This window comes from Protobothrops mucrosquamatus, unplaced genomic scaffold, assembly GCF_001527695.2.
Source record: "Protobothrops mucrosquamatus isolate PMUCROS unplaced genomic scaffold, P.Mucros_1.0 scaffold492, whole genome shotgun sequence".
In the NCBI taxonomy this organism is placed as follows: Eukaryota; Metazoa; Chordata; class Lepidosauria; order Squamata; family Viperidae; genus Protobothrops; species Protobothrops mucrosquamatus.
Window position 1 is genome coordinate 772,221 of NW_015386810.1, and position 12,096 is coordinate 784,316.

The 12,096-nt window shown below is 41.1% G+C and overlaps 1 protein-coding gene across 1 annotated transcript in view; it reads left to right on the top strand.

Annotated features, from left to right (window-relative positions):
• Window positions 1–12,096, top strand: part of TNS2 (tensin 2) — a gene marked incomplete at its 3' end in the record, with an annotated part of 68,035 nt that overhangs the window by 37,172 nt on the left and 18,767 nt on the right. The window contains exons 4-6 of the mRNA XM_015816769.1: window positions 7,449–7,487; window positions 10,930–10,968; window positions 11,840–11,889. Coding sequence (XP_015672255.1) covers window positions 7,449–7,487; window positions 10,930–10,968; window positions 11,840–11,889 — 128 coding nt within the window. The remainder of the gene's footprint in view (window positions 1–7,448; window positions 7,488–10,929; window positions 10,969–11,839; window positions 11,890–12,096) is intronic.

The window sequence follows — 12,096 nt, forward strand, 5'->3', positions numbered from 1 at the left end:
ATATTGACAGTCAAAATGTGGACGGTATTTCTCTCTCTTTCTGAATGAGGGCAATGCTTCCTGATCTCACTCTGAATTAACTATGGGATATCCTGATGCCTTCACATTTATTCTATAACTTTGTCTTGGTACTTAACTAGGAAGAAGACGATGGCGGAAAAATAGGCTCTCCAAATCAGTGACAGAAACAACTGCTATAACTGCTATGGGAAAATATGGAGAGAAACCTATAATGAAAATTTGGGGGGAAGTGAAATTTCTAGTACCGATTTTGAAAATTTTCACAAACAACATTAGAAGAGTTGTTGGACAATGAGATGGGTGGCATATAAATTTAATGAATAAATAAATGTGCCGTTAATGATAGTGATGGGTGTGCTCTGTGCTCTATTAGCCAGACTACATCTGGGAAATTGTGTCTAGTTTTGATCACCACAATACAAAAAAGACATCAAAAATGGGACACAGGTGATAAGAGGCTTGGAAGCTAAATCTATACAAGAATGGTTGAATGAACTGTGTTTAAAGAAGAGAAGACCAAGGTGAGACATGATAACAGCCATCTGATAAGGGTATTAACAGAAAATAAGGTGTGGGTTTATTCTCCATTGTGCCCAAGAGTAGGACAAGAACCAATGGATGGAAGCAAGAAATTCAAACTCAAGGAGGAATTTCCTCACCATGAAAATTTCTTACTTTGGAAGAAAGTCTGTTGAGGCAACAGAAATCAATGATCAGGTAGCAAATTTCATTCTGGTATAGAATGGATTGATCAAGACCTTCAGGTCAGCACTGAGGAAGACCTTGAGTGTTGGAGTAAGTCAAGATTAAGGTTAGAGGGAACAGAGACAGAGTAAGTTTCCTGCAATGTGGACAGCTAATTCATACTTATGTGATACACTATTGAGTAGAGAACGTTGCAATTTGGTAATTGGGAAAAGTTGATAGGAAAGTTTCAAATGCTGATAAAAAACATTCTGGATGATTGCTCCTCGCTTTTGGAAACAACCTGTACTTTTCATCAGTAGCTTCCCCAAGTAAAACTGCTATTGTAAAACTTTAATGCACCAATAGGTGGGGAAGAGGTTGTCTGCTATTTGCAATGGTCCATTAAATGTGATTGTGTCAAATGTATGATGACATCACGATGCAGTCATAATGAGAAATTTGGGCAATCATGATGAGAAATTTAGATGAGAAGTCCATTGTTTCAAGAAAACCCAGTAAACAGGCTCTTTCCTCATGTAGATTCTTTCCTAATGTATACAACTGGATTACTTCCACAATCCTATTCATTCTGAATACGATTGATCTTTCATTCGTTGAATAAGATTTTTTGCAACCCACAAAAGGGAATCTTTTTAAAAATGTAAATGATGTGGTGAATTCTACAGCTAGCATACATTTACAGGATTCTAGTGATGGTAATATAAGGAAATAATAATTCTGGAATTGGATCTAAAAAAATATGTTGGAAAAGAAGGGGACGATCAGTCTGTAATTGTGGCAGATTAAACAGCCCAGACACATGTTTTTCTATTTAATCTATCCTTTAGACCAGTGGTTCTCAACCTGTGGGTCGGGACCCCATTTGGGGTCGATCGACCATTTCACGGGGGTCGCCAAGCAAGGCTGTCTGCCATTTTTTATGTCCGCCATTTTTCCCCCTTTTCCGGCGGGTGCCTTACCTCCCTTGGGCTGGGCCAGCTGGTGGTCGGCCTGCTCCGTCTCTGCCGCTTGCCAGCTACGCCTCGGCCGGCGCAGGGGGCGGAACCACGCATGCGCGGCGCTCCCGGGCAGGGAAAGTCCTCGACTTACGACAGGTTGGGTAGTCCTCGACTTACGACCGGTTTAGTCCTCGACTTACGACCGGTTTAGTCCTCGACTTACGACCGGTTGGGGTCGCGGCATTAAAAAGGTTGAGAACCACTGCTTTAGACTTTAAATAAAATCTCCTCAGTTTTCTGTTTGGAAAAAAAGAATCTTATTTATGGAAATAAATCTGTAGGCATGTTTGCTGTTCTTATTAGAAAGCAAATGAATTACTTGGTAAATTCCTACATTTAATACATTGACCACAGATTTTTTTTTTTAAAGTATGACACACCATTTCATATTAAGTGGCACTTTGTTAACTTTACCTTGCTAAAATGTTTGGGACTTTATGAAGAATAGGAAGCATTTGTGATAGAAATGAGACAGAAGAGTGGTGGGCATGGATGTTGTTACTTTTCTGCTCCAAACTGTCCTTTTCAGTGGCTCTTCATTTGCCCAAGGTCAGGAAATCTTTTGTTTTTTTAAATATATTTTATTGATTTTTTTTACAATAACAATCTTTAGTACTTGGTAAACAATGTGTTGTTTGGGTTCATATATTTAACAACAATCAATAATAGTTAATTTCTATAATTTCATAATCAACATACTAACTAAAAACATCTTTCCTTGATCTTCTCTTCTTCCAGTAATATTCTCCTTTTGCCAACATTAAGCAAATATAGTTCTTAGTATTTTCAATACATATAAAATTGAATATACAGATTTTTCTAATATTTATGCAAATAACAATAACATCAATATGTAGCGTCTTTACAATTGTGTTTGCAAAAAAATCATCTTATGTAAATCGCTATAAGCCCTGTTTTCAGAATTCTAATTTAAGCTTAATTTTCCCTCAGTAATCAAAACATTCTTTGTCAATTATAATTTTCTCAAAATTGATTATATTTAAATATCCAAAACATTTCATACATTTAAATCATCCCAGTATTTTACATTTCACATATCATAAAAAAATACTATACTACTTGTAAATCATATCTCTCTTATTATAAAATTCATTCATGTCCAAAATTTAACTATTATTTTAACCATATTCAAACAAGTGTTTAGTCATGTAGTACTCCATCTGGTAGGTCAAATCATCTCTCTTGAGTCTAGCTCTCGCCTTTTTCTTTTGCCAGGCAGCTTTCCGAATTTGTGTGTTCAGCTTGCCAGGGGGTTCTTCCTGTATTTTTATAAATGTTGTTAAAAATGGGAAAGACAAATTGAGTAAGGCGTTTTTGAAGGGGAGTTTGGCCCATTTATATTCATTAAGAAGCTTCCACTTTCCTTCTCTCTCAATTTGTCCTTTCATCTTTTGACTCCCAAATTCTAGTGGTTCTCCTGACAGCTCTATAGTCCATTTTATCGATTTTTTTTAATCCTCAGTTTTGTATTGAAGTCCTGAAAAATAAAATGTCTTTTCCATTTCCAATATTATGGCAAAATCTTGCAGATTTTTCTTTGTCTGTATTAAACTGTGATTTTCTTTGTTTGTAGCCTCCATCTTTGGGTCACTTTTCTCTGGTTTTTGTTCTATTGTCTGATTTAGTTGTTCATTCTTTGTCATCATTTTCTGAGGGTTTTTTAATTGTAAGCTTAGGTCAAGGATGTACTCATTTATATCATCAAAATTATTTTTAATCTCATCATGATTTGAAACAATTGTCATTTGAATTAATTGCAACATAGCATGCATTTCCTCCTGGAAGATATTACTCCTGCAGATCTCTGATATTCCAGACTGGGGATTTTAGAAAATAATATTAAGTGTGGTTTCCTACCACTTTTGGTTATGTATTCAGTGTCCATTTTCATCAAGCCAATCAGTCTTAAGTTCCAAACACCATAGTCTTATATAGTTCTTATCTTTATGAACAGTCCAAAATGTTCAACCACTTAAAAACAATCCAGTAATTTCCCCTCTAGAAAAGTGGCCAATAAGTCAAGGTTTTTCTTTCTCTGCAAACGATTCTTTAACTTAAATATCACAGTTCAGAAAGTGTTTATAATCCGAGAAGGTCAGCAGATTTTATAACAATTGTATTTCTCATTCTGCAATAGATAGCCCAGTGTATTTTCTTTCCTCTATTCCCAGCTGTTCTCTATTTAGCTGAGAGTAACTGAGGATCAAAGAACCAAGTTGTGCTCTATTTCTGGGCATCTTGCCAATTTATGAGGCAGGGCAGCTATAGTTCTATACTTTGATCCACCACTAGATGTCAGTAGCTATTTATTTTCCAACTTTTAAAATGAAAAAATTCTTTTCTTGTAGTTTTCTCAATATTCTTTCAAATTAAAAATCTTAACAATTTCCATAGTTTTCAGTTTTATCCAGGTTATAGCTTTACATTAATCCATTTCAATATATTTCTGTCCCCCATAAAAATTAATTTGCCGCTTCCGTCTATGGAAGGGTGTGGTTATAATCCCCTTCCTTCTCACTTTCAGAAGAATTTTTGCTTCTTGGGAATCTTTTCCAGGAAATCAATTTCAAAATAGAGAAGAGAAGATCTGTGTTCTCACCCAGTTCTAAACACGCTGTTCACAGTTGTTCTTAGTTGGTACTTTTGGACTTCAGATGCCGATAGCTTGGGCTAGTCACCGGAATGCAGCTAGCCTTTCTCCTGTTGGGTTGGAGGGCTTCCCCCAGATCAAACGGATTGACCTCTATTTTTCCGTGATTGACGGGAGTGGGGCCCTCCATCATCGCCTCTCCGGGGCGATTTTAGACCCATTTAGGGTCCCCTGGCAGGGCGAAACCAGCCATGGGGTGCGGAGCTCCGCAATCCCTTGGCCGTGTGTTGCTACAACGCAAAACCCCCAAGGTCAGGCAATATTGATAGGCTAGTGTGGACCTGTGGAATTTGGGGAGCAAGTTGTCCACACTTTCACAGAATGGCTGTCATGATTGGCATGGGCAGCTAAAACATGCCCATCTTCCAGAAGAAAAACTAGGGAGGATAGTCCCCATTCCCCACCATTATTCCAACTTAGCATTGCTCATTATCTGTATTAGGCATATTGCCAAATAAAGCCCTTGGCTGTGAGCATCCAACAGTTTTATCTCCTAAAAATGGAAAATAATTGGAATTAAAACTGATGTTAGCGCTTTGCTTGGACGCAGGTCAGGTGTCCCTTCTTTAAATTACAGGAATCTTTGCAGGAAAAACTAGATGGGGCTCACTCCTGCTCTAACTCAAGCAACAGAGCCACCCTGAATCTGTTAAATTGATACCCAGGAGGGAGCAATGTAGCATCCTCCAGGGAATTGGTCTGTTATCTATTTATTTATATCCATCTTTATTATTTTTATAAAAAGCTCAAAGTGGCAAATATTTCCCCACCACAACAACCCTCTGAGGTGGGTTGGGCTGAGAGAGTGACTGGCTCAAAGTCATCCAACTGGTTTTCATGCCTAAGGCAGGACTAGAACTCACGGTCTCCTGCTTTTTAGTCTGATGCTTTAGCCACTAGATCAAGTTGGCTCTATATGTGTGGAGGGTACCTTCCATTATATGTTTCAATACGCTGTTTGGTTTCAGCAAGAGACATGAATTAGTTGTATTCTGATTAGACATATGTCCAAACACGTATGTGTATATGCATATTTGTACTGGCCTTTTTGTATGTAGGCAGGAGACGGTCAGTAGCTGAAGTACAATTGGATGGAAAATTGTTTGAGGGATGTTTGTCACAGCCAGGTTAACGTGTTATCCACCAGTCACTGAACCAGCAAAATGCTATACTAACCTACAATTTGCTGCCTCCCTTGGCGATCCCTCACCTGCTGTAAGTTCAATGACAATAAGGACTGCTGTCATTATTCACTGTGTAGGCAGCTTATTAAGGAAATGGGAGAGGTGGATTTCTCTGACTTTGCTTTCCTCCTGCTTCCTCAAATGTCACCAGCTGATGGGAAAACATCCTCTGTCACTCTTCTCCAAATGAGCTGGAGTTGGGGAGGAAGTGAGGTTTTTTTTTTCCAGGTGGCTTCATTAGAACTTCAGCCACCGGTCAAAACTCATTCTAGTTTTGTGCAAGTGTTTTGGGTAGGTGTGTTCAAAGGGAGTATCAGCTGGTATCAGCTGATAAGATGAATTTTGAACATGAGATTAGCACTGTTCCAATGTCTGCTAAACCCAACATTCAAAGAAGCCAACTAACACTTGTCAGCATGGGGAAACTGCTATCAGACTTCAGCCCTTGACTTTGCTGCCCTTTGCTGGTCAGCTGCTGGCCACATTGCTCTAGGTCAGGGGTAGGCAACCTTGGCTCTTTTATGACTCGTGGACTTCAACTCCCAGAATTCCTGAGCCAGCTATGCTGGCTCAGGAATTCTGGGAGTTGAAGTCCACGAGTCATAAAAGAGCCAAGGTTGCCTACCACTGCGTCTAGGTCATAGAGTCAGAGCTAGACTCAAAGATATGGAGGGGAGAAGGAGAGAACTGGAGTCTCCACTGTCCAAATCAGAATGTCCTTAGAAACCTTACTAGCCAACAGCTGCTTGGTTCCTCCCCCTCCTTAGGGGTAATCGGACTGCACTACTCACAGAAAAGCTGGTCAATTGTACCCTTGCAAAAACTGCATCAACAGCAGCAAAGTTATGGTCAACTTAAGGCTATCTTATGGCGATTCAGTGAATGGATTCATCATGACCCAGCCAAAAAAAAAAAAGTAAGGAAAAGTTCTGAGAAGCTTCCTAAAAGATGACGCTTCCATTCAGAGCATTACAAGTTGCCCCCCAAAAAACCAACTGCACATTGTGCAGCTAGTCCGTCTTATTCCCCCTGAGCAGTTTTGCCGCAGAAAGACAAAAATCAACAAGAAATATTGCTGGTGAAATAAGAAGGTTCAAAGTGGAAGATGGCTGCGGAATCATAGGCCAGATGCTGGCTTTATGAAACCTTTTTCTGGAAGTATCTGGAGTTAATATATACCGCTCACAAAAATAAAGGGAACATTTTACCATGGAACTGAAGGGGTTTGCGTTCCCTTTATTTTTGTGAGCAGTATATTTTAAGTTAGGGACAACGTATGGTTGGGGGGGGGACCCTAACTGGGGTTGAGATCTCACCCGGATCACAGGATCAGCCTGGGTCTCTACCCTTTACTCTCCTTCACCCACAGGAGGCAAAGGGTGGGGGGGGGGATCATAATAGCCCTTTGCTCTCTTACGGGTCACAAGGAGCGCCCTGGCAGTTCCACCAGGCGAGAGGGAAACGCAGCAGCCTGAATAGCCTCACTGTTGCTTCCCTCTTGGGTGGGGTGCTCTTCTGTGTTTGTTTTTCCCTATAGTACCCCCTGTGCCAGATTTGGCCGTGCTGTCTTGCAGCCCGATGAATTGCTGCCTGTATATGTGCTGTTGTTGGAAGGGCCCAGCCCCAGCCAAAGGAAACACGCAGATGGGAAGGAGGCAGCTTCTGCTTCTCGGAGAAGGGCACCGGGGGGCGGGACAAGAGACTTCTCCCCTGCCCATCTGCCCCACATCCTACTCTGGGGAAAGGGAGATCTTCCGATGTCATTGCAAAGGTCTCCGTTTTGGGGGGATGTGGACGATGTTGCCGACTTCAAAGCTGAACCGCCATGTGCCCTGGGACTCATCTCTTTTTTTTTTTCTTTTCCAGGTGCCATCTTCCTGCCAGCCCCTCCCTCCGAGTGAACTGGTAAGTGCCTGCTCTTTCGCCACCCACTTGACCCACATAAATACTTTCCAGAGGAGAAAGGAGGGGGTAGCCTCTTTTGGTTGAGGTTGGCAAAGGGCCTTGTGGTGATTTGAAGACTTTGGGTGATAATAAAAATGCTGGTGATTAAAGGTGGGCCAAGATGCTTTTACTGTTTTCTGACAGGTGAGCTGTGGATCTGTGCATGTAAAGCAACTAAACATGTCGGCAAGAGTGGCTCTGTATAGCTGCCTCTTTAAAAGGGGGGGGGTTACCTTGAGGTTTTTCTCTTCTGAATTATGATCTTGCATAATTGCCCGTTTCAGCAAAGTTTTGGATGCATGTAAGAATTGATTTATTTTTTTCCCATACCCTGCTCTTTCATTCCTCTCCAATATTTTAGAATACAGTACGCTGGCTCATGGTTTTTTTTTTAAATTCAAAATTCATGTTGCTGATTTATTTAGGTATTCTTTAAAATACTTCCAGTGTTTGATTCTTATCACTTTTATTACTTATTTATAAAGAGCTGGAAAATCTTTAGTCAGGAATGAGTTGGAGCTGTTTCTGTTGTTTCACAAGCCGCTTTCCCCCAATGTTTCCATGTACAGTAATGTGTTCCCAGGTTTTGCCCACCCCACAGAAAGATGCTGCCTGCTCCCTGACGCAAGATTATTTTAGGGCAGGGGGCTGCTCACAGAACAAAGCAGGCTGTGTTCTGTAGATGCGCCACCATTCATTCAAAGTGTATCTGTGAGTGAAATTCTCTTTTTCCGCTGTAACCTGGACATGTGTCGATTCAGCACACTTTATAAATAGCTACTTTTTTCTGTTCGGTGAACGCTTGCCTTTTTCTCTCTCTCTTTTGCTTTTTCTCTTTTGGTGAAGTAATATATGCATTTTTTAAAATCCAAGATGACATGTCTTGAACTGATGGTTTCCATTTAGATCAGGCTTGTCCGACCTTTTGGCTTGGCCTGGGCCGCATTGAGTGAAGAGGAATAGTCTTGGGCAGCATATAATATATATATATTATATTTTAACTATCGCTAAAAAAAATATCACATTGTAATGTTAAAAGTTTATGATTGATCTTGTGAGCCACATCACTAGTTGTCCAGGACTGGAGATTGGACCTGCCTGATTTAGATGATCAGCTTAGTCATAATGGATAGCATATTGGTTGAACTAATCAAATATTTCCTATTTTAGCTTCTCTGGAGTAAAGATGGTTCAATCTACTCTCCATCTCCCATGTCTCTGGTTTTAGAGAATTGATCCACAATACTTTGCCCTGACCAGTTTAGTTGAGATGCAGTTGGAAAGCAAAAGCCCAAAATTTCTGTTGTTAAGTGAGACATTAGTTAAGTGAGTTTTGCCCCGTTTTACGACTTTTCTTGCCATTGCTGTTGATAAGTCAGTAACTCAGTTGTTAAGTGAAATCTGGCTTCCCCATTTGCCCCATTGCTTGTCAGAAGGTCGCAAAAGGGGATCACGTGACCTTGGGATGCAGCAACGGTCATAAATATGAATCGGTTGACAAGCATCTGAATTTTGATCACCTGATCGTGGGGATGCTGCAAAGGTCATAACTGCGAAAAACAGTCATAAGTCACATTTTTCAGTGCCGTTGTAACTTTGAAGAGTCACTAAACGAACTGTTGTAAAGTGGAGGACCACCTGTATTTCCTCCCTGACTCAGAACCAGGTTTCAGACGAATTATAGCAAGTGGATACTTGAGAATGGGGGAAAAATGTTTTTACACTTTCATTGTTTCCACAAGAGCAAGGAAGATTGATAGGAATATGAAGATCCGTTTAGTCGACAACCAAACTGTAAATTTTATCTCATACCAAAGGGAGCAGCGCAACATTTTTGAATCAGCTGATTCTTTGCCTTTAGTTTATTTCACCCCCTTCTTGCAATTAGGCCTTCATGTGACCATGTGCTGTTTCCAAACAGCAGGAAGGAACGTGTGTGAAGGAAGGAACGTGTGTGAAGGAAGGAACGTGTGTGACAGATCTCTTGCTTGCATTCTGCGGAACAAAAAAATTGGATCTAAACTTGGATCACTGTGTGCCTGTTCCATTTGTGCAATAGCAATAGCGCTGAGACTTACATACCGCTTCACAGTGCTTTGCCGCCCTCTCTAAGCAGTTTACAGAGTCAGCATATTGCTCCCAACAATCTGGGTCCTCATTTGACCGACCTCGGAAGGATGGAAAGCTGAATCAACCTTGACCCGGTGAGAATCGAACTGTGGAACTGCCTGCAGTCAGCAGAAGTAGCCTGCAGTACTGCTTTCTTACCACTGCGCCACCAGGGCAAACCATTGGAGTGGGTTTTCTGCCGCTGAATGGCCACCCCATTCATGGGTGACCTCATCTTCACAAAGGTGCAGGGATTACGGGTGAGAGTTCAGCAGAAGTGAAGTCACGCTCGTGTCGTTGAAGGGAAGGCTGAAAGATTCAAGGGAGACTGGAAAACGCTCTGAAGAGGATCAAGAAAGAAGGCCAAGATTGCCATGCAGCCTGTTTAACCTGGAGCTGTTGCTCTCAGCTCTGCCTTCTTGGTTTTTGTTCTTGTGTGAGCAGGGAGTGGCCTGAATTTCACTGCAAATCCTCTTCTTCTCATACATTAGTGGAGAACTGAACACATTGCAGCCTACAGGAACCATTTGTGCGTCAGTTTGAGATGCAGACCACACGGACTCATCCCCAATAGCCTGCTCCTGCCTTCAACAGTGAAGGGACACAGGGCAGAAAACACCCTGCAGCCAAGAAGGCTCCACACCCATTTGCACCACCCAGGTGACCCTGAGGACACAGGTAAACCTCCAAGTGGCCTCAATGACTCTCTAAAAGAAGGCAAACGACCAGCTGTCTGCAAGGAATATAAAACCTCCCATTCCCCCACCATCCAGTCAGAGCTGAAGAAGCTTCTTGGATGAGAAGCGAAACGTCTTCAAAGAAAAAACAAGAAAGTCCAGTTGCCTCCTGAAAAAAACACCTTTGGGACAACCATGACACGGATGACTGAGAATTGCAGCCTCCAGAGCAAAATTGTTTCTACTTCTGTGTTAAAAGAAGGTGGGATATCAAAGAAAAACCCTGGAAAGTTTTGCTCAGATATGTGGGTTACTCTTTGACATCTGGGTAGCAGTGACCTGTGTCCTGGGGGGATTCTGAGTGGAGGGAGAAATGTGTGTTCACGGAAGGTTGTTTGGGTGGCATCTCTTAGCAGGAAAACATCACTCATGGTTGCCACTGCATGATTTTTCTTCAGCTCTGTGGTTAGTAGCCCTCACAATTCAATGAGCAGCAACATTCCTACCAAGAACTTTTTTGAAACTGTACGTACACTATCGTCTGCAATTTTATTGTTAATGCTCATTGTTTGTTTGTTTTTAACTTAAACACATGTCATCTTCTTCCATATGTTTAGAGACGGAATACAGCCCCAGTCCGGCGCATTGAACATTTGGTAAGACTTTCTTTGATACTTATTCCTCTGAACCTCTGAGACCGTAGTCTGGCATTTCAGCGATTATGTTGACACTAATCCCTAGGAGCGTGGGAAGATTTTTCTTCTTTGTTTTTGTAGTTAATGCTTTTGTACTTAAAGTCCTCGCTTATTTTGTGACTTAGTCATTAAAATCATGTGAAACTCAAGACACATTATTAAAAGGCATTTCTATTCCTTGGGTCAAATTAGGGTGGTCAACTTTGTCTCCTTGCCTTTCTTGTGGGGGACACTTAATTTCAGTAGTCCAGATATTATTGTTCTAGTACAGAGATCAGAGTCAGTTTGGTGTGTAGGGTTAAAGGCACCAGGCTAGAAAGCAGGGAACCGTGAGTTCTAGTCCCATCTTAGGGACAAAGCCAGCTGGGTGACCTTGAGCCAGTCACACTCTCTTAGCCCGAAGAAGCAGGCAAGGGCAATCCACTTTCAAAAAATCCTTGCCAAGAAAACTGCAAGGACTCTTCCAGGGAGCTACCAGGAATCAATACTGACTTACAGGCATGCCCACAGACACAAAACTACAGTGATGCACTATTTAGGCACTGCCACAGATACAAGGGAAAGATTGACGAAGTGACAAATCTTTGATCCCTCAGAATTAACTAGAAAAGCCAACACTAGTTGGAAATGTAAAATATTCAACATGGGTCCCAAAATTGGTGTTTTACGAATATTTTCCTACTTAATTTTGAAATGAAATTTAAATGAAATGCTCTTTCATTACACAGCAATATTTTCATTCATTCTGCTGTTGTCTTGCTTCTTATACAATATTTTTCTACGCTTATTTGTTAGATGCTGACTTCTTTCCTTTTTAAAAAATAATTTTCAGGGCTCCACCAAATCCCTCAACACTGCAAAGCAACGGAACACATTGCCCAGGTATAGTCTGATACTAAATAATTATACTGATCTTGAAATGCAGGGATGGTGAGGGAGGAACAGCTTTTAGTTTTTCGGGTTTTTTTTTTAATGGCGAGCTATCTTTGTAACCAGAGGTCATCTTGTAACTTTTGCAAAGAAGAAATCTTAGAGAACATATTGTCTAAATGCTGTTCTTTAAGATGCCCATTCCTAATCAACCTTGTC